Here is a 26,463-nt window from a genome sequence, read left to right on the forward strand (position 1 = left end):
AGGACATTCTAAGAAACCTGTACTAGATTATGGATCTGCTAGAAAACTATCAGCCTTGTTGCTTCAGTGATACAAAAGCACTTTTTAACCCTGCATAATTGTAAACAGTTTTATCCCTGTTTTATCTCCTCAACCAGAATACGAGAAGGGAAACCAACATTTTACAGGGCATGAACAGGCTAATGAAAAGTCATCTTCGGCCCGTTACAGACCGCCCTCAAGCGGCCATTCTCCTGCTGCCGCCATTCGCTGTGGAGGGAAGCCCCAGCGGCCAGACCGCGAGGCTTCCCGGCGCAGCAAAAAAGGAGCGCCGAAAGGCGCTCCTTTTCAAAACGCGGAAGTGGCGCCGCGAGAGGCGAAGCGCAGCCTTGTGGCATCACTTCCACCACGACACGTCTGGACGCTATGCATCCAAGACATCAAAATGGCGGCGTCCATGTGGATGGACGCTGCCATTTACGACGCGCTCCGCGCGTACTACAGAGAAGGGTCATGAGGAAGGTAAGACCCTTCCTAACCCTAATACGGCCCTTCCTAACCCTAGTACGCGCAGAGCGCATACTTTATGGCGGTCTGTAACCCGCCTTCCTTTCTCAGATAGGGTCTCTTATTTAAATTATTTCATGGTTGCTCTAATGTAAAATAAAACAAGTCAGTTATATGAAAGGAGACTTATTGATCTACATGACATTGAAATGACTTAATTTATTAACATGAACTTTAAAGATCACTAAATGCTTGCTTCCCCATATTAAAGTCACAAACCATGTATCAATAGGCAACCCAAAGGCGATCACCAATCATCTTCTGGATGTGTCTTCTTGAAGAAGCAAAGAATTTAATTCGCATTTTGTTTGTTTGTTTGTTTATTCATTCATTCATTCCAAAACTAAAGGTTTGGGATGGCCCACTTAGAAGCACAGATTAAGCAAAGATAAGCTTAGGTTTTAATCAGAAGAATGAGAGAAATAGGATTCACTAAGTGATAATGCATTGGTTTCCTTTAAAAAGTACAGGTTTTGGCAGAAATTAGCATGTTATTATATTTCCAAGGAATAGCTGTGTTAGTCTGCTACAATAAAAACAACAGAGTCTTATAGTATCTTAAAGACTAACCAGATTTATTTACATTTGTGGGTACCTGCCCATAGGACAATTAACACTGCTTATGTCCTTTCAAAGCTACCACAAGCTTCTTTGCTGTCAATAGGATTGCATCAGAGCTTGAAAGTTACTTTTTGAAAGGGATTTTATATATAACTCAGTGAAAAGTCCCAGAGCCCATTGCTGTAACTATGACTCTTTCCTTTACAAAGTACATGTAATGGGAATGTTATCACAGCAAAAATAGAGCCAGTACGCTGTTTATGAGAAAGAAAATCACTCAAAAGAAGCCTCCATCACATCAAGCACAGTACTGATACACAGCCTCTTTTCTCTTCCTTCCTCACAGTTCAACTCAGTTACAGAGAAAGGTGAGTGCAAATCCATTCTTTCACCAGCAGTCATTATGCAGCTGTTCATGTACCATTTGTATCATCAGGTAGAAAGGTTAACAGTTCGAAAGTAAATCTCACTTCTTGTTTGGCACACCATCTTCCAAATATTGCTAGCAGTTTTAAATGGACATCATTATTAATGCTACTTCTAAAATAACCAGAGTCTTTCCAGAGTGAACTGTTAGCTAATTAAAAGGCTGATATTATTGAGGTGTTGTAATACCATCCATTTTACCAGAACAACCTCTAGATTGGCTACTGTACTGGCCTAGCGTGGAAAATTAAAATCAAATGCACTTTACTGATCTGAACCAAGATATTTGTAATAAACCACTAACAATTAAGCCAGGTGCAGGTGAAGAAGCAGCTGCTTCAGGGGTTTATTAGGAACATCAAGAAAGGGAGTGGCTGATTTAATCAATGGAGACCATCATATCTCACTAGAATATGGTATATTCACATGAGCACTTCAAGTTTAAGTGAATCAGTAAACTTAATAAAGCAAGCATTGAAATGCTGTGATCATTAGAAACTGAATTTTGTTAAAGGGACAGGTATTCACTTAAGCTCACTTCACCTCCTAAATGGTCTCAACCTGCTCAACAGGTATCTGTATGAGGCTTCATTTTAAAAAATATATATGGTGACTTTCTTTCCCTTCTACCAAGCAAGAACAGAACTATTTCATTACATTATTGGGATGTTTTATTGTGCAGGAACAAAATTATCCTAATGCTTTATTATAAATGTTGTTCATAACAAGCAGTTAGCTGAGCGTCTTCCAGTTTTGGAGAAATCTGGATTGTGTTCTTTGCTGAGCTTGGATCAACAAACAGAGCAGGCCCAAACAGAATGAAGTATGGAATGTAATCTCAACTTTCCTCATACTGAAGGAAATTCAGGTCATTGTTTTAGATATAAACCGTTTCTATTATTAATCACTGTAATGTAATCATTGCATAATACTTTTGAGGCCCCTTTTGTTCTAAAATGCTATTTATGCATGCTGATCTCAATTATAAAACATCTTATTTACACACAAAGACATTTGTTAATTATTTCCTGATTCTTAAGAAGTTAAGTCAAATTTCATTTGACTTTGAATTTAAATATATGTATATATGTAGAGAGAGAGAGAGAATAAGATAAGAGGCGAGAGATATTGATCAATAAAAGAAATATATAAGTGGCATAAGAAGTTGAGGACTGAGAAGAAAAAGCAAAAGGGCACAGTGCTTCACAGTACAGTAAAAGATGCTTTGGCATTTTAGAGTATATGGTGCATCTTCAAAGCTTAATTTAGGGCCAGACTGCAGAAATAATCCATCTTGAGACCACTTTAACTGCCCTGGTTTAGTGCTAGGGAAATTTTGGAAGTGTAGTTTGTTGGGCACCAGAGTTCTCTAACAGAGAAGGCTAAATGTCTCACAAAACTACAGTTCCCAGAATTCCCTAGCATTGAGTCAGGGTAGTTGAAGTGCTCTCAAACTGGATTATTTCAGCAGTCTGTTTTGGCCCTAAGATATACAATCAAAATGCTGTTTTCAGTCAATATTTGGCATGTGCTGAACTATGGAATGCACTGCTTTTGTAAATACAGCTGTTCTTAACAGCAGCCAGAACCTAAACAATAAAAAAATTAAAAATGTGCAGAGCTGAATTTCCTATGTTGGAATTGCATATTTCTTGTTGCTTTGGTACTTCTCTTTTTCTCTAGTCCTTCTTTTTTCTCTAGTCCTTCTCCTTTTCTGTCCGTAGCTTCACCCCATTGACAGTCAGGCTGGTGGCACCTTTTCTAGGAGTATTTAAATCCAAAGGAATGGTACTTTTGGCAAATGCTGCAAAAGAAAAAGGAGAAAGGCAATTATTCATTTTTTGCTGAAAAGGCAAGATGAGAAAGGTAGGCCCCTTTGTAAACTGTGGCCCGTTACAAACGGGCTGTTTTGTGCGTGCGGAGCGCGCACTAGGGTTAGAAAGGGGCGGTGCTTCCGCACCCCCCTAATCCTAGTGCGTGCTCCGCACGCACAAAATGGCAGAGGCCTTTCCACATGGCCGCTGCCATGAGGACGTCACGACCGCGCCGCCTCTATACGGGGCGGCGCAGAAGTGACGTCCTTGTTCTGCGCCAGGGCGCCTAGTGCGCCCTTAGCGCGGAGCAGGAAGGAGCTCCGTTTCGGAGCTCCTTCCTGGTTTGGTCCGCTGGGCGCAGACTTCACACGGCTGCGCCCAGCGGACCAAAGGAGAAAGGGGCCAAGTGGCCCCTTTCTTCCCGCCGCGGGGTGTCTTTGGGGCTTGAAGCCCCAGGGACACCCCTTTTCAGGCTGCGGGGAAGCGGCATTTTGCCACTTCCCCGCAGCCTGAAAAGCGGCGGATCGGGGCCTCAGCGGCTGCCGCTCTGGACACTGAGGCCCCGATACACCGGGGAAAGGGGCGGGTACAGCCCGACCCAAATGGGCGGTCTGTAACCCGCCTGAGAGAATTTGGCCAGTTATCCACAAAGTTGCAAGGCTGGGTGTCACGATATTGGATTCCATGTCCCAGCAGCCACTGGAAACATAGCTAGTGGTCAGAAAAGCTGGGGTTTGCAGTCAAAAGCATATAAAGAACTGCATGATTCCTATTCTTACATACTAGCAACATTTTTTTTTTTTTTTTTTTGCATTGTATGATGTGTGGAGCAGCCTCTTTGGAGTACTCAGAAACTTTGGTTGGGGGGCTAAAGAGCATTCTGGGAGCAGCTGAATGGCAAATATTTCACTGGTCTTAAAGTAAGGGCACAAGGTGTTGGTTTGTTTCTGATTCAGTGTTATTAAAACCTGAACAGCTCAGGACTCAGTTACTGGACGTCTGTCCACTTCCCTTCCCGGAAAGATAACCCTTAGAGCAGGGCTAGGCCAAATGTGGGCTGCATGCAGTTCCCCAGGGGCCATTTCTGTGGCCTCCGGAAGATAGATAGATAGATAGATAGATAGATAGATAGATAGATAGATAGATAGGATAGATAGATATGATTAGTCCATCCCTAAGTGAGATAGGGACTTTTCAGTTGTTGTGTCCAGCTTTGTAATATTCTTCTCCCCGACAGCCTTGCCTGGTATGTAATGCCTTTTTAGCATAGGAAAGCTCTCCTTATTTTTCAACCCATTTCAGACTGCTGTGAAGTTTAGCCAAATACCACAAGGTTGCGAGTTCAAGACCAGCAAAAAGGGCCCAAGCTCGACTCAGGCTTGCATCCTTCTGAGGTCGCTAAAATGAGTACCCAGACTGTTGGGGGCAAATTAGCTTACTTGCTAATTAGCTTACTTGCTGTTCACCGCTATGATCTTTGGAATAGCGGTATATAAATAAAACAAATTATTATTATTATTATTATTATTACTTTCGAGCCCCGTTTTTAAGTATGGTTTGGTGCTACCAATGTGTTTCTGACTGCTGTGCTAGTTGTTTGCTTGTTGGTTTGGTTTGCAAACAAAACTTTTTACTGTTCTGTTCCAATTGGTGTTTTCTTATTTTTCAAAATAATTTTTCATTCTAAGAGCCTTCAGGCTGAAAAGTAGGATCCCAAAAACAACAACAACAACAACACAATTGTGTCCATCGGTTACATGGTATTTCCATATAGTAAACAAGACCAGGACATTTTTATTGTCTATATAGGAGGAAGATGGTGGTTACAGCAGAAGCCTCAGTTTCTGCACTTCCTATCACAAACAGTCATTTGGTTTTCCAGATGTTTTGGACTTCAGCTCCCAAAAACCCTAACCACTAGCCATGCTGGCTAAGATTTGTGGTAATCAAAACATAAAACATCTGAAGGATCAAAGGCTGAAAATACTTTGTTTAAATTAATATATATATATATATATATATATATAGGCCTGGATTCAGCATTGTCCTCCCTTACTGGTAGAGACTTTGATTCACCAAAGGCCAAGATCTCTTCCAAACAACACAACTACAGCATTTTGTTACTACTTTAAGTGTCATGGTTGCATCCTAGGATTTGCAGTTTAGTGAAGTATGCACTGGCAGACAATTGTAAATACCTCACAAAACTACAAATCCCAGGATTCCTTGGGGAGAAGCCATGGTAGTTGAAGTGGTATCAAAGTGTGAAAGAGACACAACACTGGTAGAAAAGGGAGAAAAGGTGATTTTTGCTGATTCTCTTTGAAGCTCCTAGCACCACGCAATTTCTAGAAGTTGCTCCAACTTTTTCCAACTGAGGAAAATGGCTCTCCCCTCTTCCGTGAGAGCAAGACATTTGTGAGTGAACAATGGGGTTCCACAGACCACCCCGAAGGGGCGGTGTCCCACTGCCCCTTTCCTAGCCAGATTTGGGCTGCGGCAACCTCACGCTGCAGCCTGATCCGGCCTTTCGAGGGTGCAAAAAGAAGCTACAAAAAGAAGCTCCTTTTTGCACCTTCGAAAGGGTACCATAGCCATGGCGGTGCAGCTATATGGCACTCCTTTGGAGCTGCATTATATGGATGCAATGCCGGAGGAGGGTCATGATGCTGCGCACCATGTGGAGCGGTGCATGGCATGGCGCCCTGGGGGCAGAGTCAGGGCATGTGTCATCTGGACGTGATGCTCCAATTCCGCCCCCAGGCCGCTTTTTCAGGCTGGTCTGTATAGGGCCTAAGTTTCCAAAGCCAGTGAATTGTACTGACAATGGATGCAAGTATGTCCCTGTGGAATCTATGGCCAAATCAAAATGGAAATTTTCAGTGAGGATTACAGTTCTACCCATATCTTTCCTGATGCCATGATGGCCAGAAGGGGTATTGGAAGTTCCCAACTGCTTCAAAAAGGGAGGTTTATTGTCATTTCATGGCTGGCCTTACTATTAGGCAGACTGAGGCTGCCCTAGGCTGCAGACTTTGTGTGTATCATTAAAGGCAGCAAACTGTTAGTTATTTAATTTATTACGACTTCCTTTTTCATTGCCAGGAAGGAGGAGAAGTGTTTATGAGATTTTCTGCCTGAGGCGTCAAAATTATTTGGCTGGCTTTAGGTATAATCCACCTTGACTTGGAAGTAGGGGTTGCCATTCATTGCTGTACCTCAGGCCATGCAACATCTAGGGTTGGCCTGGACACGTGGAGAAATGGCTGCATGGATAGATAACAGCTGAGATTGCTCTGTACCTTTGGTGCACTGACCACTGTGGGCAGGGGACAGAGAATGCAAATGTTACTTGAGATCTTGCTGTTCCTTCTTCTTGAAGCAAAGAACATGTTAATGAGTAGAATCTGTACACTATGTACATGAGCCATGTTGCAATTCTCATAAAAGACGATGTCTTGGGATGTAGGACTGGAGACCTATAAAAGGACTCTGCAATTTCAGAAGTGGCAAGGAAGAGCCAATGATTTTCTGTGGTAAACTTCACTTGTTTTAACTGTAACATCATGCTTCCTGAAATGATTCATGATGCAAAGTTTGTGGAAAATGTGACTGCTTCCAGGCTGAGACCAGCTTGGCTGTTTAACAGGGTCACTGGGAACTGGTCTGAGAAAGAGATGCCAAGAAAACAGATTGTCCCATAGGGAATCCGAGTACTAGTATTTGCTTCTCCATGAATTTGCGGATCCATCCATATTTAAGATCCTACCATAAACATGGCATATCCTGGAGGTTTTTTTTACCAAGCACCCACAGATATCTTGAATTTTGAAAAGTGGTCTTATAGCATATCAGGCAGGAGATTTAATTTGGACTTTCTTAATGATGTGTAAATTGCTACAGATTGAGGGACAATTACTACTGAAGAGCTGGAGTCCCATTTCAGCTGTAGTTGGGTATTATAAATCATCTGCTCCTTGAAAAACGAGGTGCTGCTGCTGGTGGTCGTAGACACACTATTTAAATAAAAATAAAGATGTGGGAAAATAGGAGAATAGGTCCAATTCATCCTGTACAGGGTACACAAGTTTGTTACTTGTCCCCCATGAAACATCCAAAGAATTCCTACAATACTTTAAAGGTACATTGCTTAGCCACAGAATATGTGAAGGACATCACCCATGGAGTCTCAGCCACTCCTGGCTCCTTATCTATTTTTATTCCCTGTTCACTGGCAAATGTGGAGTAGATAAGCTATGAATATGTTTACTGCATAAGGCAGAAATGAATCAGTAACATCTCCTACACCTAGAGATGCAAGAAGCATTGCTGTGTGCTGAATTCAGCTGTTCTAAATAGATGTGGAATGGGTTTCCCTAGGGCTTAAGATAGACCTCTCTCAAGAGACTGTCCAAAGGTAGGAGGAGAAATGCTAATTCCAAAAGCATGAGCAAAACTCCCACTAAAACTCAAAATGTCATTTGCTGTTATCATGAAAGAAGCACTGACCATTATCTGGGAAATGTTGTTAGGAAATTCGATAGAACCTAGCACACTTGAGTATAGTACAAAACTGTAATATGCCCCTCCTTTCCCCATTAACTCCACCTGGCAGTTTTACCATTTTTGTCCTGTTGCAAATTCCTGCCATTTCTAGCTTGCTGGATTTTCTTCAGCTTCTGCCATAGTCACTGGCACTGTGCAAAAATCCCATGGGCTCTGCATGCTACAATGAAAAAAGTTCCAGGTGTTTTCCCTCCTAAATCCATTTCATAATATAAGTTAAAATTGTTCACATTCTTTTCCAAAGGTAAACTTGAAGGGTTTTTTTCTTTAGATGTGCAACAATTCACAAAACAAACTGTCAGAAGGATCTGTTGGAAGCCTTTTCCAAGTCTAGTTTCCAAGTCTCTACATCAAACATTATTGGTTATTTTGAATGTGTACTTTAAGAAACAGATGATATCAGAATGTGACTGTGAGTGAATTGAATACTCAAGGGCTTGCAAATCCCACTAAAAGAAGCAGCAGCAACATTTACTCTCACTTTCTTCCAGTGTTTTGCTTTGCCTTCCCTGCCACATGTCACTCCTTCCTGCCTATGCCCAAGGAACTCTGGCGCGTTACAGACACGCCAAAGGGGCATGCTAGGGTTAGGAAGGGGTGTGTTAGGGTTGAGAAGGGGCGTCACTTCCTGACACCCCTCAACCTTAGTATGGACCAAGTCCGTACAAAATGGCGGCATTTTGACGTTGCGGACGCATAGCGTCCAGACGCCGCAAGTGTGCGACTAGCGCCTCGCAGTGCCACTTCCAGGGCCCCGAAAGAAGCGCCATTTCGGTGCTTCTTTGTGGCTGTGCCCGGGAACCGTGTGGTTTGGCCGCTGCGGTTCCTGGACGCAGCAACCGGCGGCGGCAGACCGCCTGTTTTGGGCGGTCTGTAACTCGCCTCTAGGAGTCTGGGACTTGTAGTTTATCAGATAACAGACAAGATCAGTACCTGCTGTCTTCATCTTACAACATTAACAGTAGCCAGTTGGGAAATACTATTTCCATCTAGCTTACTTGTCCAGATTTGCATATAAAATACAGAGGTCTAAATTCAGCTGCTAGTCCCTACATGGTGGGTCAATATGAATACTGTTGATTCCATAGGTCTACTTTAGTTCAGACCACCAACTAGATTTAGTCATGACAGTTTATGTCCCATATATTTAATGAAATAGATGTTTCTCTGCTTACATTATGTATAAGGATGAGTCATGGATTTTTGTAGCTGGGCCCTTGTGGCGATCTATAAAAACTTACCAGTCTGAATGTCCACTATGGAGCTCATTCAAAACTTCAAGTACAAAACTTGTCTTATTAAAAATAATGACATTTGTAATGGAACTGGTAATGGTAATGGAATAGTAAAATCAAAAGATTGAATGCAGAACTGGAAAAAATGATTGCTTTGGGTACATCTAAGGTTGCTGGTGCATCCAGCAATTTAACCATCTGTAAAGATTTGATTTACTAAGGAAAAAAGTCTACTTTTTCTTCCTAATCTCAGAATAAAAAAGTAATAGTGCTGTACTAGATTAAATGAACAGTTATCTGGTTCAACAGTTAAATTATATTTATCCTCTTTATGTCTGAAAATTAGAGTTCAGCTGCCTCAGAAAAGGTACTTTTAATGGTTATAATAGCAAACACCATCCATTATACCTATGTAGTTTATCTAATTCTTTTTAAATGTTGAAAAAGTCTTACAATTAGCAAACATATAAGACACCAGATTCTGTCTGATCTCAGAAAGTAAGCAGGGCCAGCCCTGGTTAGTTCTCGGCTATAAGCTATATTCACAACAAGGTAATGGCAAACCTCCCTGAATAAATCTTTCTGAGTAAACTATGATAGGATCACCATAAATCATAGTCAACTTGAAGGCACATTACAGCAAAAAGAACCCTTTCATTATCTCTATAAAGTTTTTACCAATTTGATCGCAATATCCAATTCTGCTTTAAGAACAACTGCAAGCCATATTTTTGGTAGTTGTCTGGTTTAATATTGCAGTCTGTTTGTTAATAAGGTGAATCCATAACCATCTTTGACACTGTTATCTGCTACCTAGGCCATGTGGAGCATTTCATTCTCTTTTGTTAGCACTTGGCGATGTATTCTGAATGAAGTGGATTTATAATTTTGGTATTGATGCTGTTTTATTATTCATTCTTATTGTTATGAAATTATTGAATGGTTTCACTATGGAATTCTTATGGATAGTGCTGTATTGTTTAATTGTGGGTGACCATGGATTTTGAAGGTGAAACAAGGGATGAAGGTGACAATTATATGAAAAGGTCCAAGTGACTGACTTAATTCACATAGTTGTGGTGTTCACACAAATACTAAAACAACATGAGACAGCCTTAGAAGAAATCTGCTCCCAGGAAACAACTCTGCTTGTATGTATACCCTTGGGAATGTTCATGGTTTTATAAACTGATAGATGCAATGAAGACAGAGTAGTCCTCATCCTAGTCCTCTTTCTTCTGCAGAACCTCGTGCCCTATTAGATCCCCTCCACTCCTCCCTCTTTCATTTTTCTGTTCTCCCAAAGAAAATAGTATGAGAGTTTTCCTATCATTAGTAGAAAGCAGTGGTACAAAAGCAGTGTGAGCAACATTAATATTAAACTTTACAAGCAGGTAGCAGGTAGAATGTGGAGTTATGAATAGTAATGGCCAGATGGGATAGTAAATCCTGTTTACCTTCTCAGTAGTCCAAGAACCAGAAGGTACATGATAAAAATGATAAAAGCAATACACTTAACATATATTAAAAGGAAATCCTTTTAATTCAGCACATTATTAACCTTTGGAAACTATTTTGTTACCCAATAGAGGGTGTGCTAAATAGGGCATCAGAGTTTAAGGAAGGATTGTGGTCTTGCAATAAAGTAATTAATGATACTCTTACAGTGAACATGAAATTCAGGAGCCTAGTATCTTGAGTTTTCATTCTGTCTCATCTTTTTAAAGGATTATTGGGTTATGTCTCAGCCTCTGAAAATGAGAAAAGTTTCCTGTTCACATTTAACAATGGTTCACTATTGTAATGGTGAACATCAGTGCAGTACCACCATTCTCCTGATCCATGTAACTACTGGATCCTGGCAAGTGTGTAGAGCACTCATTTATAACAGCCATTTTCAAAGGAAGCCTTTATAAATGCCTTTTATGCATAATTGTTATATTCATCCCCCTTTCAACTATGAAATCCAGGGCCATCCCATGATTAAACAATACACACTATCGAAAAGCATTCTTACTGCCCCAGTATTGGAAGAAAGGTAGGCTAATAAACACACACATACCAGTCGCTAGACAACATTTATGTTACTGTTCTCATGTCCTGCTTGTGGGCTTCCTTTGGGCATCTAGATGACGACTTTGGCAACAAAACGTTTGACCACATAGGACTTTTGTCTGATTCAGCAAGAGCTTCCTTATGTTCACAGTGATGTGAACAGCCATAGCAATAGCATGTACATTTCTATACCACTTATCAGTGAACTCAACACTCTCTAAGCAGTTTACAATCTGTAAGCCAATTGTCCCCAACAAGCTGGGTACTCATTTTACTGACCTATGAAAGGATGGGAAGCTGAGTCAGCCATGGAGCACTGCGATCAAACTCACAACAATGTGACTGCAGTATTGGCATTTAACCACTGTGCCATGAAGGCTCCCTATATTGCAACATGGGGCAACATACAGAACAATATTTCAGGAGGTAATCCATAATAATTGTACCTTAAGTTTTCATCTTGGCTCACCTTTAGAGACAATTACACTGGTGAGTATTGCTTCAAGTAGAGTGAGAGTGAGAGATGAGCAGCAGCAGAAAGAGATAATGTTAAGGAAATCCAGACTTCTCAGTAATCAGTCAGCCTATCCTAATAACAGAGTAGTTAAGAGTGTGGCTAAATTGGTAGCTGAGGACACAAAGTGGGAAGTCTGCAGTCTCACTCTGGACTACAAATTTGCTACAATGAACTTATTATGGCATCACCCCATCCGTAACATGAGAAGTAGGATGTATGCAGCCCTCCAGATGTTGCTGCAAGTCCCAACAGGCTTAGGAGTTTACCACACGTGAGGAATTTCTCTTAATTTCAAATAAAAAGAAAGTGGGGCCAGAATGCATTCATGTAAAGTCGCTAGGTTAGCGAAATTACGTGAATGCTCACTGCATTCGAACTGGCTCCCTATTGCCTAAAAATAGCATGCCACTGCCCGAATTTGCGTGTGGCAGTCTATCACGCAATAACGTGAAACCCCATGAATGTGCTCGGACTGACTTCCCATTGCCCAAATTTGTGTGTGGTGGTCTATCATGCAATAACGTTAAACCCCATGATTGCGTTCAGATTGCCATTGGATTATACTTCCAATTTCCCTTGTCTGATAAACTCCTTAGTCAATGCAGCCAATGGTGAGGAATTCTGTGAGCTGCAATTCAGCAATATCTGGGGAGCTGCATAATCCCCACCCTTTTGTAAAAAGAACTTAGTAGTGGTGGCATATATTGTAATGAATACAGAGATTCGCAATGTAATGCAAGTGACTATATAACTGAATACTAAAACTACATATAAAAGGTGCTGAACATTAGCAGAGTGGAGGTTAACTGAGGGTTTTGAGGGAGGGGGTGGAAAGCTGTGCTGCTATTGCCTTTCTTTGGAATAGGTTGCAGATTTTGAAGGTCCTGGATTAAGTCTCAGCACAGCAGAAGCATTAGAAATCAAATGGCTTCTGGGAAAAGATTTGTCAATACACTGAAAGGATAAACACTGTACAAACAGGAAAGGGATACATTTACAACACTAATGCAAAGCATCTGCAGTTGCTAATCATTTTGTAATCTAAAACTAGAGAATAGTACAGTGGTCATTATAAATAGTTTCTAGAGATTAATGTCTAGGTAACAGCCAGTGTCTGATTAGCCTTAAAAAAAAGATATTGTTGACTGGCAGCTGAAAATAAAGCTGCCCCTATGAAGTATGTCTCTAATGAGCACCTTCTTGTCTAAATTATACTGTCAGATAAACTTCTTCCTTTCTGTAAAATGGTTTAGTCAGTCTAGCTCCCACAATAACATTTTAAATAGATTGTTATGAAAATGAAAAGCTGCACTACAGTAACTATAGAGATTAAAATCTGGCATACAAAGACAAGAGGCAAATGCAAAGATGGAGAGGATCTAATTGGTTTCCATTTTACTGCCAGTAACAATTTCACATTAAATGGACCTATGCATTTAAGATTCTCCAGATAAAATGTCTCCCCTTTGCTTTCCATTCTACCATTTAGAAGGATTAATTCTTTCTGTTTTAACTAACAGACATATCCAATTTTGCTCTTCTTTTTCTTTTCTCTCCCATGCTCTGCTTCTTTTTTACCACCACTGGTCTTTTACTCCTTCCATGCTTGTACTCTTTCAGCCTTGGCTCACACCCTTTTAGCAGGCATCAAGACCCTCTCTCTCTCTCTCTCTCTCTCTCCTTCTCTGGTTCATTGAAGAGTTTAGTGGCCTTGCAGAGAGAAACACTATATAGAGCTGACAAGAGGCCCTTTGGTGAAATAAATATCCAAACCCTGGCTGTTTCATCATGTCTTAAGAAGTCACCTAGAGATTGAAGCTGGTACTGCAGGCTACAGACATATTTTAATTAAAATTAATTATACAATTAAAAAAAATCCCCAAGGTAAACCCTGAAGCATCCCTTAGTATCTGTGCCAAGTATCAAGAGACTAGATTTCACAACATGCTATGGCAGAGACACAAAGAGTCTATTTTAGTATTCTAGAAGTCAGGGAAATGTTACTCCACACACTTTATTCATGGCACCACAAGGAACTCACCATTAGTGATGCAAAGATAGAAGGAACTCCTGTAGCACCCTTAAAACTAACAGGGTGATGAGAAATCTCTACCACAAGACTTCATGAATGGTTATCAAACTGATTTGGGGAACAGGAGAAGTGGGGAGCCTTTTTTTGCTTTTTTTTTTAAGAGTGAGTGAGCTATTCCTTATGAAACTGCAAAGAGAAGGAAGAAGAAATCAACATGGCTCATAAAACAGTAAGACACTGCTCCAGGTTGTAATGAAGCAGTCCTGGCATTTTGATTTTTTCTTTAAGGTTAGTCTTCTTGCAGAACTAAAGCTGCATCCACATGGCAGAAATAACTCAGTATGATACCACTTTAACTGTCATGACTCAATGCTATGGAATTCTTGGAATGGTAGTTAGTTGTGGCACCAAAGCAAAGGTACATAGGATCTTCAGATTTCAGGTTCTGCAAAACTTACATCATAAACTACATGAACTTTATATCTTCTTTAAATGAACTTACCGGTATATTTGAATTGTGGACGTTACCTTATCCATTTTTTGATTGTCCCCTTGATGGATTTTTATGTTTTAGAAATGGGATACTTTACATTATGGTTACTTTTCAATACTTTTGCTGTATAATCATTTTCTAGATGGTTTATATAGTTTTATTATTTCACTGGGTGTTTAAATTGTGTCATTGTAGTAAACACATGCAATTTATGAATTTAATAAGTTTTTGCATTATTGTTAAATAAGCATTCACAAGTCCCAGACTTTCTTGGTTAGTCATTTCAGTTCCAGGCCTCCTCCAGACATCTTTCTGTGCCAAATGCTGATATACATTACTGTTATAGCATAAGCTTTATCAATGGTAAATGATGCAGCAAATGGTACATGGCAGAGAAGCATTCTAGCCATCTTGCTGATGGGATCTAGCATCCCTCACAGCCAATGGTAGAAATGAGGTCCCAAACAAACAATACCAAGGTTTATCCCTTGGATGGCAATCAAATAAAATCCCTGTCATAGGGCACCTGGGTTGGTGTGACCTCCTCTTAGCCAGATTTGATCTGATGGCAGGCTGATGGATAAGTCTGGATAGAATTTGCTTGAGGCCCCAATTCTTCTATTGACTGTGAGGGGTGCTGGACCCCATCAGCAAAATGGCTGGAGTGCATCTCTGCTGTGCATCATCTGCTCCATTATTTATCATCAATAAAGCTCATATTTTAAGCAGAAAAAACAACATTGAGGAAGGGGTTCACATCCATTTAAGCCATGGAACCACTTTTTAAAAACAATCACTTAAAAAGAACAAAATTCCAGTATTCTTCATTTTCACCTGCAGCAATGCCCTAGAAATATTTAACAAAATCCTGTCTGTATAACGGGGGGGGGGGGGGGGGGGGGGGATTTGTTTGTGTTCCCACTAATGCGATAGGTCCCTTGACATTCAAGAAATGGCACAGACATCTATCATTTGTTCCTCAGGGTGTTGTGGGATGACTAGAGCATTCACAGAAACAGAAAATTGCCTAGAAGTCAAACCATGGGTCCATCTATTCCAGTTGTTTTTCTACAGTAATTGGCAGCCACTCTCCAAGGATTTAGACTTTTCCCTAGACCTACCTAAATATGCTTAGGACCTAGGACCTCCTGCATGTAAACTATGTGCTCTGCCAAGGAGCTACATGTTCAGTATTGCTCACAGCTTTGCACTAAAAGACTGAGCTAACTTAAAAGGTTAATTCCTAGGTGGTTTGCTATCCTTTAATCAGCATTCTGTACACCTAAAGAATGTCCACAGGTTTTAATGTTGAGAGAATCTGAAAAGTAGTAACTGCTAACTGTATCCTCTTTTATTATTTGGAATGTTGTGGTGTGAGCAGTAGAAGTTTAATCAAACAAGAGAGGTAAAACCATATGCAAACACAGACTGTGCAAATCTGTTTGGCCCATCATCTGTAAAGTAACATGCACACACACTCTGGCTTGATATGAAAACAAATATACTTCTGTGCAACAGAACTGACACCTGGATCCTTGCAACTGCACAATCCTTTATCTCTGCCTAAATTCATATGATCGCTATTTAATCTGAAACCCTTAAACCAATGTTGCTGTTCAGCTTTTCTACAAGGTTATTCAGTGATATTTGCAAATTGCTCCCCCCTCCAAGTTGCAACAGTGTCTCAGTTAAAGCAGTACTACTCTAAGTGGTGGTCCGTGGACCAGGGCTGGTCTGCAAGCCACTGACTACTGTTAGCATACTCTACACAAGTGTTTACCAAATTCTGGTCCTCCAGGTGTTTTGGACTTCAACTCCCAGAAGCCCTAGCCCATTGGGCCAATAATCAGGAATTCTGGGGGCTGAAGTCAAAAACATTTGGGAAACATTGCCCTACAGCCTTCTCGTTGATTATGGGGTTTCAGATTTGATATCTAATGTCAGGCATGTTTTTGAGAGGTCACAATGACCTATAAAATGAGATGCTCAAATGAAAGCTTAGATAGGGAAGTACAGTTGTCCTTTCTTATCCACAGACTTTTTATCCACAGATTCAAGCATACACAGCTTGAACATATTTTTAAAAAGTATAAATTCCAAATAGCAAACCTTGATTTTCCAGTTTATATAAGGGTTACCATTTTACTATGCCATTACATTTAATGGGATTTGAGCATCCACGGATTTTGTTATCCACAGGGGGTCCTGAAACCAAACCCTAGTGGATAACAAGGGCCCATTGTATTATAACTTTGCATTCTTGTCATTTGTGCTTTTGGGTGGTAAATAATTGTCTTTGGACACAAATATCTACATTAAACATTGCTTAAACACTTTAAATGAAATGAGGCAACACTGTGGATTGAAATCAGTGTTGATGAACTCAGGCAGAGCTGTGTCTAAGATCATCAGCCAAATTATATTCTCTTAATGCACAAACTATTCATATGAAAATAAAATCCAAGGTGGTAGTACCCATTTACAAGAATAGAAGGAGAGATGCTCATGTTCTTGAGAGGACCCTCATTAATGTCATCCAAGAGAGGAGGAGGATTTATTTTGATATCTCCAGCAGAAAGACACCAGTTAGTCCTTCTGGCTTCTTCATTTTAAATATTCTTGGCAAGCTTCTGTGAATTTTCATTGCTGGAAACCTCCACCTTGAAATATATTTTCTGGAACATTTATTATTTTCCATAGGTATACAACTAAACAAGTATTTCAGGATATTAAAATAAAGTTCCAAGTACTTCAGTAAGGGAAATGGAGAAAAAAATGCTGTGTCATTCCACTAAAAGATCTTATTGGTACTTGCTGCAGTATATTAATACTTACATCCTGAACTGGAAAGCAAAGAGCTGGACATAAAGCTGGTGTTGGTTCGCCAGTTGCAAGATGCACTCTGTATAGCAGATATATCAGCTCCAGTTTTCTTATCCTGCGAGAAGGAATGAAATTCGTCCTATGAAAGGGTTGGTTTTGATGTATTTCCTTTTATCTTTTGAGATTAAAACAGCCTAAAGCCAGGGTTATATAATGTGGCAGAATTCTTTTAAACTGATAACATCTGGTTTTAGTGTTCAGAATGTAAATCTAGTTGTTAGCATTAAATCTGATTTCCTTCCAGATTCTGTGTCCTTGTCAACAGTTAGAATTCCGGGAGAGGTCATCTCTTGTATTTGCTGCTGCTGAGAGTTCTGCACATTCTTGCTGCAACATGTGGAATAAAATGGGAATCTCATTCCCATACAAATTCCTTGAACATGCAAAGAAGCATCCAGTGAATGATAACTTACTCAGTTTGTTGCACCACAAAATAGGTATTTGCAAATAAATGAACAAACCAACTCACTATATTGTTCCACATTAAATAAATCTAAGGCACTAAAAAGGAGACTACCTGGTTGACATTTTGTTAACGCCAGCCCAATGTTAAGGATGCAATTTCATGTCTGTTTTCATAATAAAATAGCTTCTCATGCACTGTACTAAAGATTCAGTACTATAATCTGGAAGGAAAAATGCCACAGGGTGAGGCTGCTCATTCTTTTCCTTATGAATAATCCCTTTGTAATGCATGGTAAGTTGATTTTTCCCTCAAAGGGGGATTTTGTTTAAAAAACTTCATGCAGGCTATATATGCAAGCCTTTGGCCTAAAACCAACCTTAAATAGTGACCTACTGCTAATGCAACAGTAATTACCCTGCCTCTTTTGCCCCTGTGGCCCTAGGTCTATGCTGAGACATCTTGGGGAACTTTCCTAATTCTCTGAAGGAGGAGGGGAGGGGGGTGCAGAAGAAGTTGTTGGTTCCACTGAAAGAAGCAATTTTGTAAGTGAAATGGCCTTGTATGATCTGCCCTATGTGTATGCCTAAATGAGGCAGTGGCATATATATGCACTGTTGTACTATTCGGAGGTAATCCCCCACATCATAAACTTGATTTGTAAAGACCCCAGACTTTCTGAGATGTCTTAGGGCCCAAACAGACAAGCCAAAATAAAGCTATCTGAGCATCAGAACAGAGAGGCCAAAATAAAGCAGGTTCAGGTCGCTTTAGAGGTATGTTGTTTAAATGACACATGCATCTAAGAGGCCAGAAGCTGCGCTCCAGCCCTTAGGACTGGAGCGTGGCTTTGGCATGGCTTCCAGCCTCTTATGAGGCGTCTTTTAAACAGCAGACTTCCAAAGTGACCTGAAGCTGCTTTATCTTGGCCTCTCTGTTCCGACGCTCAGATAGCTTTTCTGTGAGCATTATCTGAACATTCAGAAAGAAGGCCAATGGGAACTTCTTGCCAGCCTTTCCCTATATTGTAGACTTTCCTGCTGGTTTTTTTTTTTGCCCATACTGTTTCCCTAGGTTATACTATCTTGCTGTTAGCATATCCTACACCCTCTTGCTAGATATACAATTTCATTATTAATATCTGGAGTTGGGCATGCTTTGGGGTCGTGGTGACCTGGAAAAACAAGAAGTTATACATGTGTAGGAGTCATCCTAATTGGATTACATGCAGTGACCTAGCTAAAACTAAAGAAATGGGTTTGCTGATTACCTTGTTCCCTCCAGGGCTCCACGCATTTCCTCTTGCAAAGGAAGCAAAAGGAGTCTCATCGAAAGGTAATCAGTGATGATACTCTTTATAACAGTGCTCCTAAACACCTCTTCCTCCCCGATTGTTAAGGAATTGTCTCAAATCTAATCAATGTATTGTCAATCCAGAGCTAAAGCCTTCACCTGTTCCAAAGCCTTTTGTTAGTCCCCTGGGAAAGCTATGAAAGCCCTTCTCACACCGAATGTCACACAACAGATCTCCCAAGAGTATGAAATGGGGTATAAATATATTCCCTAGCTGCTTTGTTCACAGACCAGAGATCCCTCTGTGTAACCTGACTCAGATACAGTTTGAGACACTCTCTGCTTCCCATGAACAGGACTGGTAATTATAGCCCTTTTCAAAACCCGCCTCTCTCTATCCAATCTTTCACTCCTTTCTTTCCAATTGCCTTGTATGATTCTTAAGGATGCCTCAGTTCTTATATGTCTGTGCACATGCTTGCACATTTCTAAATAAAACACTTTAGTTACTGAAGAAGTTAACTCTCTTTGCATTTATTACTGGTATACGCAGGTGAAAAAAAATCCCAGCAGTTACGCTGCTCTCACAGGCCTCCTTCTGAGTTACACGTTCCCTCAAATTTCAAGGAGATGTTGGCATAGTGAGTGGGGACTCCTAACATTCCCCACCTTTTAGGGTAATACTACAAGGCGAGAAGAGTAAAATTGACAGTAGCAGGAGGCTGGGAACAGCAGTGGGCCCAGTGACCCAAATAACACTTCCAAACACACATAGGAACCTACACTGCTACCAGAAATTTTGGGATTGGCGCTAATTCCTCCAGGCTGAATATAATGAGCCAGAAGAAATGTAAAACTACAGAGTTTAGTCTTCCTGATGGTGATAGAGACTCGTAAGCATGTTCTGCCATCTGCAGCCCTCCTTGGTGCCAGCTTTCCTCCTTCCACTGACAAAGGTTATTTATGAAATGAAGTAGAAGAATGAAGCAGGTGGCAGGAAAGACAAGGGAAGGCTAGTAGGGAATCAACTATGTAAAAGCCAATCTTCAGAACATGTAATTGTGTCTCTGCTGAATTTGTCAGAATCTACATGGGACTTCTGAACTGAGTCTCTCTTTTTGACACCGTCCTGTAATTTTAAATTTTGCTGAAATCTCCCAATACATATTAAACAGCTCAGCTGTTTAAGTTTTAAGTTAAGACTTGCTGAAAGGCAGTTTGACATACAATACAATATAGTCATCTAACTGAGATTATATCAGAGCCAGTTATTAAAACTCTAGTAACTTGGATTATTGCAGTGGGTTGTCCATGGGCTGGCCTTCAGTACACAGTAGTCATACAGTTGATCTCAGTTCACCAGAATGAACATGTTTTCTCAGTAATATCTTCTGGTTTCCAAGTAGTTTCTAAAAATAATTTGTTGTGCTAGAATAAAAGCCCTCAATAGCCCAGGTAGTGAATGGATGGCAGCTCCCCTACAAGCTTGCAATTTCCTTCAGTTCGTCTTTAGATCCTGTGCTCCAGGTGCCTCTATTTTTAAGATTAGACAGGTGGTACTGAGAATTGGTAGGCCTTTCCAGAGTGCTGCCTTATTTCTGAACTTCCTCTTCAGGGACATGCAATCAGCATCAAATTTACTGCCCTTTAATAAGGCAAGCAGAGCTTCTCCAAATCTTACAGAAAACATTCCTTAGGGGATTTTGCACACTGTCCTGGACTTGGACAAAAACTAGAAATTGCAAGGGGACACTTGAAAACACATCAAAAGTGGAGGGAAAAAAAGAGTAAGTGCCACTTTGACAGCAACAAAAGAGAAAACAACATTAGACTGATTCACTCTGTTCTAGTCTTGAGGCACATAAGACAGTTTCTGTAGAGATCAAGAGAGGTTAACAATGAAAAGATATTTCTAGGCTATGTCAAGCAAGTCAGTGAAATGAACACTGAACTCTTTTCTTACTAGCATTTTATTCTATTTCTAAACTAATATGGCAGAAAAGATCACATGGTCCAAATGAAAGCTCATGATATGTTCCTTATTGTCTAAACCAAATGCCACATGGTGGTAGAATCTGTACTGGATTCTTAATACATGTTAAGACATCAGACTATATCTAGACCAGAATTAGGAACTGTATTATCTGCAGATGTTGAACTGTAACTCTCAGCAACCTAGCATAGCCAGTGCGAAGACTACTGGGAGCTGCAGTCCAACAACATCTCAAAGGCCACACAATTTCCACTCCTCAACTTGACAGAATGTATAGCAGGGATGATAAGAGCTGTTGAGGTTGCCGCATGTATCACCTGTCTACCATCCCTGGCTTGGACGGATGAGAACTGCAGCAACAGCATCTCTAGAGGACTATTAAGGATCATTCATACTTGATAGATTATCACCTGACCATATATCTCAATGGAATATACAGTCTTGAGTGTGAAGTGGTGGGTGACACCAATGAAGGCTCTGCATAAGGGTTGCTCACATGGGGACTGCAGATATGACCACCAGTACTCATCTTAAAATAATTAGCAGCAATGGCGTGAGTATTTGAAAACATATTTAAGTAAAATAACTAAAGTAACTCCAGTTCAAGGTGGAGAAACAACAAAAAACAAGACCCTAATGAATTAGGGCTCACTGCCACCTCACCACATGGAAATAAGGAATGTGAGGCTTGCATAAACTCACGGTATCTGGAGCAAAGGGAAGCCAAACCTGCACTGCCCAAATACTGAGCTGCCCTGGAATACCTTGAAACCCAAGGTCGTGGGTGCAGGCAGTGTAGTCAATACCTGCTGTTTTCAGGCCAGCAGAGGAACATAGGAAGCTGCTTTACAGTGAGCCAGTACAGGTTTATCTACTCCTACATTGGCAGCAGTGCCAGTGTTTGAGATCCTTTTCAAACCCCACCTGCAGTTTCCTGATATTCCCTGGTGGTCTTCCATCCACATACTAACCAGCCTTGGCTCTGTTTAGCTTCTGGAATCAGATGACATTGGATATGTTCAGGATGGTATGGTGGTAGAGTCCAAGGGAATGGTGATAAACTGCCCAAAAGTCTTCTGGTGCAAGTTTGCTGCACTCTAATGGGGTGCTATGAAGACTGAGGTCAACAGTATGGAGAATAGTAGTAGTAGTTATATTCTTGGCTTGCAAAAAGCACTATGATTGCCCTTGGTCATATACTTTGAGAACTGTCAGAACGTACATTTTCAGCAAAATGAGGACTGCCAGCACTCCTCTAGCTGTATTTTACAGCTTTAAACTGCTGAGGAGCCTCATAGGGGCTCATAGGGACACATAGGCTCAACAAGTCCTCACAGGGAACAGCTGATGGCTACATATGGTCCTCAAGCCACAATTTGTGTACCCCTAGTTTCGAACATTAAAGAGAGTTTTATAAAATTATGAAAAAAGCACAGCTAATAAGATATACTATTCTCTCCCAAAATGAAACTGATTGGTAGTAATGCCTTTCACATGAGTTGATTATGTGCCATAATTCCACCTTTCAGCATTAGATAAAACACATGGAAAATATGGCTATTGTTGCCTATTACCTAGAGCTAAAATTGATCCTCCATGTTTAAAGGCTGAGAAGCTTTGATTATCAGTAACCAGGGACAAATAAACAAGAAAATAAGTATCCCAGTTACACTGCATCCACTTACTAGGTCACTGTTAGAGACAGAGTGCTGGTCTTTAGACGTCTTTAGTCTGACCTATCAAGGCAATTTCATGTCCTTATATACTTCCAATGAATAGAATTGGCCCTTTGCTCTATGTGATTAAGCATTTTGTAGAGCCTAGTGATTAGAGTTCATTTCTTTAGTAGCTTCATATACAAAGGAGGGCAAAAGAGATAGGAAGTAAATTTACCCTGAAGTCTTCAAGTCTGCGCTTTGACTCTTCCAGATGCTGCTGTAAGGAGCCCATAATTTCCTTGTATTTACTGCATCTTTCTGCAACAATTTCTGTCTGATTGTGAGAATCCTGCAGCCACAGAGAAACAAAAAGCCAGTAAAGATGAAGTATTAACACTGGCAATGAAAGCTGACAAAATGATTCCCATGGAATAAAATATTCAAGATCCTGACATAGATAAGGCAGCACAGGGTGGCATAATGGTTTCAGTGTTGGACTATGACTCTGGAGACCAGGGTTCGATTCCCGCTAAGTCATAAAACTCTCTGGGTGACACTGGGCAAATCACATGCTCTCAGCCTCGGGAAAGGCAATGGCAAAACCTCCTCTGAATAAATCTTACCAAGAAAATCCCATGGTAGGTTTGCCTTAGGGTTGTGATACTGACTTGAAGGCACACAACACACATACACATACGAAAATACTGATTAACTGTGGCTACCTTCTATAATGCAAAACTTAGCTTTAGACAGAATTGAGAAATGTAGCCTGGTTTAAATTCTCTAAAGGTACTTGATCTTGTCTGATCTTGGCAGTTAAGCAGGGTCATTCCTGCCAAGTTCTTGGATGGAAGGCTGCCAACAAACACCAGGTACTATATACAATATTTCATAGGAAGTAGGAAAAGGAACCAGTTTTTTTGTTAAATGTTGCAAACACAGTGCTTGGATCTGGATACAACACAAAATGGTCTTGTCCAGAGGACTTTGTGTAGGTGCCTTCATGTTGCCTCTTAATTTATGGTGACCCCTTGAATTTCATGGGATTTTCTTAGTCAAAAAATGGTGGTTTTGCCCATTTCCAGAACTTGGAAAGTTCTGTTCTGGCTGGAAGATTCTGGGGAATTCTAATTCTAACAAGATCTCCTTATCTTTAATATAGAATCATAGAGTTGGAAGAGACCGCAAGGGCCATCCAGTCCAACCCTGTGCCATGCAGGAAATCCAGATCAAAGCATCCCCAACAGATGGCCATCCAGCCTCCGTTTGAAGACCTCCAAGGAGGGAGACTCCACTACACTCCGAGGAAGTGTGTTCCACTGTCGAACAGCCCTTACTGTCAAGAAGTTCCTCCTAATGTTGAGGTGGAATCTCTTTTCCTGCAGCTTGCATCTATTGCTCGGGTCCTAGTCTCTGGAGCAGCAGAAACCAAGCTTGCTCCCTCCTCAATATGACATCCCTTCAAATATTTAAACAGGGCTATCATATCACCTCTTAACCTTCTTTTCTCCAGGCTAAACATACCCAGCTCCCTAAGGCGTTCCTCATAGGGCAGGGTTTCCAGGCCCTTCAACATTTTAGTCACCCTCCTTTGGACACGCTCCAGTTTCTCAATGTCCTTTTTTAATTGTGTTACCCAGAACTGGACACAGTATTCCAGGTGGGGCCTGACCAAAGCAGAATAGAGTATCACTATTACTTCACTTGATCTAGACACTATACTTCTATTGATGCAGCCTAAAACCGCATTGGCCTTGTTAGCTGCCGCATCGCACTGTTGACTCATGTTCAACTTGTGGTCTACTTGGACTCCTAGATCCCTTTCACATGTTGTCTCCTTAAGCCAGGTGTCCCCCATCCTATATCTGTGCATTTCATTTTTTCGCCCTAAGTGCAGTACCTTACATTTCTCCGTGTTGAAGTTCATTATTCCTGGTGGTTCTGTGATGGGCAACCTTCAGTTCCAGGATCAAGAGTAACAGGTGGGAGTGGACAAGCAAAGAAGTCCACTTCTACAGAGGTGGAGCTGTAGCTTCACACCAGCCCCCAAAGATTTGGCACTGTATTTATGGATGAATGACCTGGCCTCCCCCAAGGCTGATAATCTACCATTTACCATTTTCCTCTCCTCATTTGTCTCAGCACCGCCTTGGAACTGAGGACAGCCCCATGCTAGAACCCTCTAAGCATATTAATTGAAAGAGTTCACAGAATCATAGAGTTGGAAAATAACACAAGAGATAGCCAGTCCAACCCTTGCCATGCAGGAATACACAATCAAAGCACTCCTGACACATGGCCATCCAGCCTCTGTTTAAAAACTTCCAAAGAAGGAGACTCCACCACACTCCGAGGCAGCATGTTCCAGTGTCAAACAGCTCTTATCATCAGGGTGTTGTTCCTAAAGTTGAAGTGGAATCTCTTTTCCTGTAGTTTGAATCCATTGCTTTGTGTTCTAGCCTCTGTGTAGCAGAAATCAATCATGCTCCATCTTAAATATGACGTCCTTTCAAATATTTAGACATAATTATCATGTCACTCCTTAACATTCTCTTCCCCAGGCTAAAGATACATTCATGAACCCAGAACATGAATGACTGATATCAAAAGTTAGAGCAAAGCTAGATAACACCAAAATAATCATTGTGCTGAAATACAACCTGAAGAACATCCCCTTAGAATTTAAAGATAATGTGAAAAATAGATCTGCAGTATTAAGCCTAGCTGACTGGGAGCCAGGACTCTGGACTGAAGGCAGGGACATTGTCAGGGAAGAATGCAAAAAGACACTTTTTGTAGGCAAAAAGAAGGAAAAGCCCCAATGGATGAAATAGGAAACTCTTCAAACTCTTCAGTTAAGGACAGATAAATAGCAAAAGTAAATGGTGAAATAAATCGAGTTACAATCCTGAATGCAACTGTTTAACAACTTGTGTGTAGAGATGAGAAGAACTACTAAAATAATCAATGCATAGAAATTGAAAATGACAACAATAAAGAAAGAACAGGAGAACTCTTCCACAAGATCTGATAAATCAAAGGGAACTTTAAACCAAGAGTGGGGATGCTCTATGACCAGCAACAAAAATAAATAAATAAATAAATAAATAAATAAATAAAATGATTGAAACAATACACGGAAGAATTATATAAAAGAGATGAAAAGATGACAGATTAATTTGAGGAATTACCATATGAAAATGAACCTCCAGTTTTACAAAGTGGAAGCTGCACTCAGAGCACTTGAGGGAAATAAATCACCAGGGACATACCAATGGAGCTGCTTCAGTTTACAAAGACAGAGTCTACTTTAGTTCTAACTAAAACCAGTTAACAAATATGAAAAACAAAACAAAGGCCCACAGACTAGTAATGCTCAGTATACATTCCATTCCAAGAAAAAGGGGATGCCAGGTTGTAGCAACCACAGGACCATTGCATTAATGTCCCATGTAAACAAACTGATGGCCAAAATTCTACAACAAAGACTGTTACCATATATGGAGTGAGAAATGCCATCTGTTCAAGCTGGGTTCATGAAAGGAAGAGGCACTAGGGACCATATGGCAAACATACATTGGATAATGGAGCAGAGCAAAGAATTTCAAAAGAAAAATCACCCTGTGTTTTATAGATTATAGCAAAGCCTTTGGTTGTATAGATCATGAAAAACTATGGTTCACTCTTAAAGGAATGAGTGTGCCACACAATTTAATTGTCTTGATGTGTAATCTTTGCTCACAAGAAGAAGCTACTGTTAGGACAGAGTATGAAGAAACTGAATAGTTTACAACTGAAAAGGGATCAGGCAAGGCTGCATTTTATCACCCTATTTATTTAACTTTTATGCTGAACATATTATACATAAAGCAGGATTAGACTCAGTGGAAGGAGGTGGGAAAATTGGAGAAAGGAACATCAACAAATTAAGATATTCAGGTTACACTATGCTACTAGCAGAAAATAGCAGACTTGGAATGATGGTCCA

At 40.6% G+C, this 26,463-nt stretch overlaps 1 protein-coding gene across 5 annotated transcripts in view; it reads right to left on the reverse strand.

Annotated features, from left to right (window-relative positions):
• Positions 1 to 770: 770 nt before the first annotated feature.
• The window catches only part of CEP128 (centrosomal protein 128), a 282,591-nt gene continuing 256,898 nt past the window's right edge, over positions 771 to 26,463 (reverse strand). For all 5 annotated transcript variants that reach the window (XM_089522329.1, XM_089522332.1, XM_089522331.1 and 2 more), the window contains 3 exons: positions 22,711 to 22,824; positions 17,081 to 17,183; positions 771 to 3,337 (listed from right to left, as the gene is read on the reverse strand). In XM_089522329.1, coding sequence (XP_089378455.1) covers positions 3,231 to 3,337; positions 17,081 to 17,183; positions 22,711 to 22,824 — 324 coding nt within the window. In that variant the 3' untranslated portion in view covers positions 771 to 3,230. The remainder of the gene's footprint in view (positions 3,338 to 17,080; positions 17,184 to 22,710; positions 22,825 to 26,463) is intronic.

The sequence above is a fragment of the Sceloporus occidentalis genome, unplaced genomic scaffold (genome assembly GCF_023333645.1).
Source record: "Sceloporus occidentalis isolate IW3139 unplaced genomic scaffold, rSceOcc1.0.p SCAF_4, whole genome shotgun sequence".
Classification (NCBI taxonomy): domain Eukaryota; kingdom Metazoa; phylum Chordata; class Lepidosauria; order Squamata; family Phrynosomatidae; genus Sceloporus; species Sceloporus occidentalis.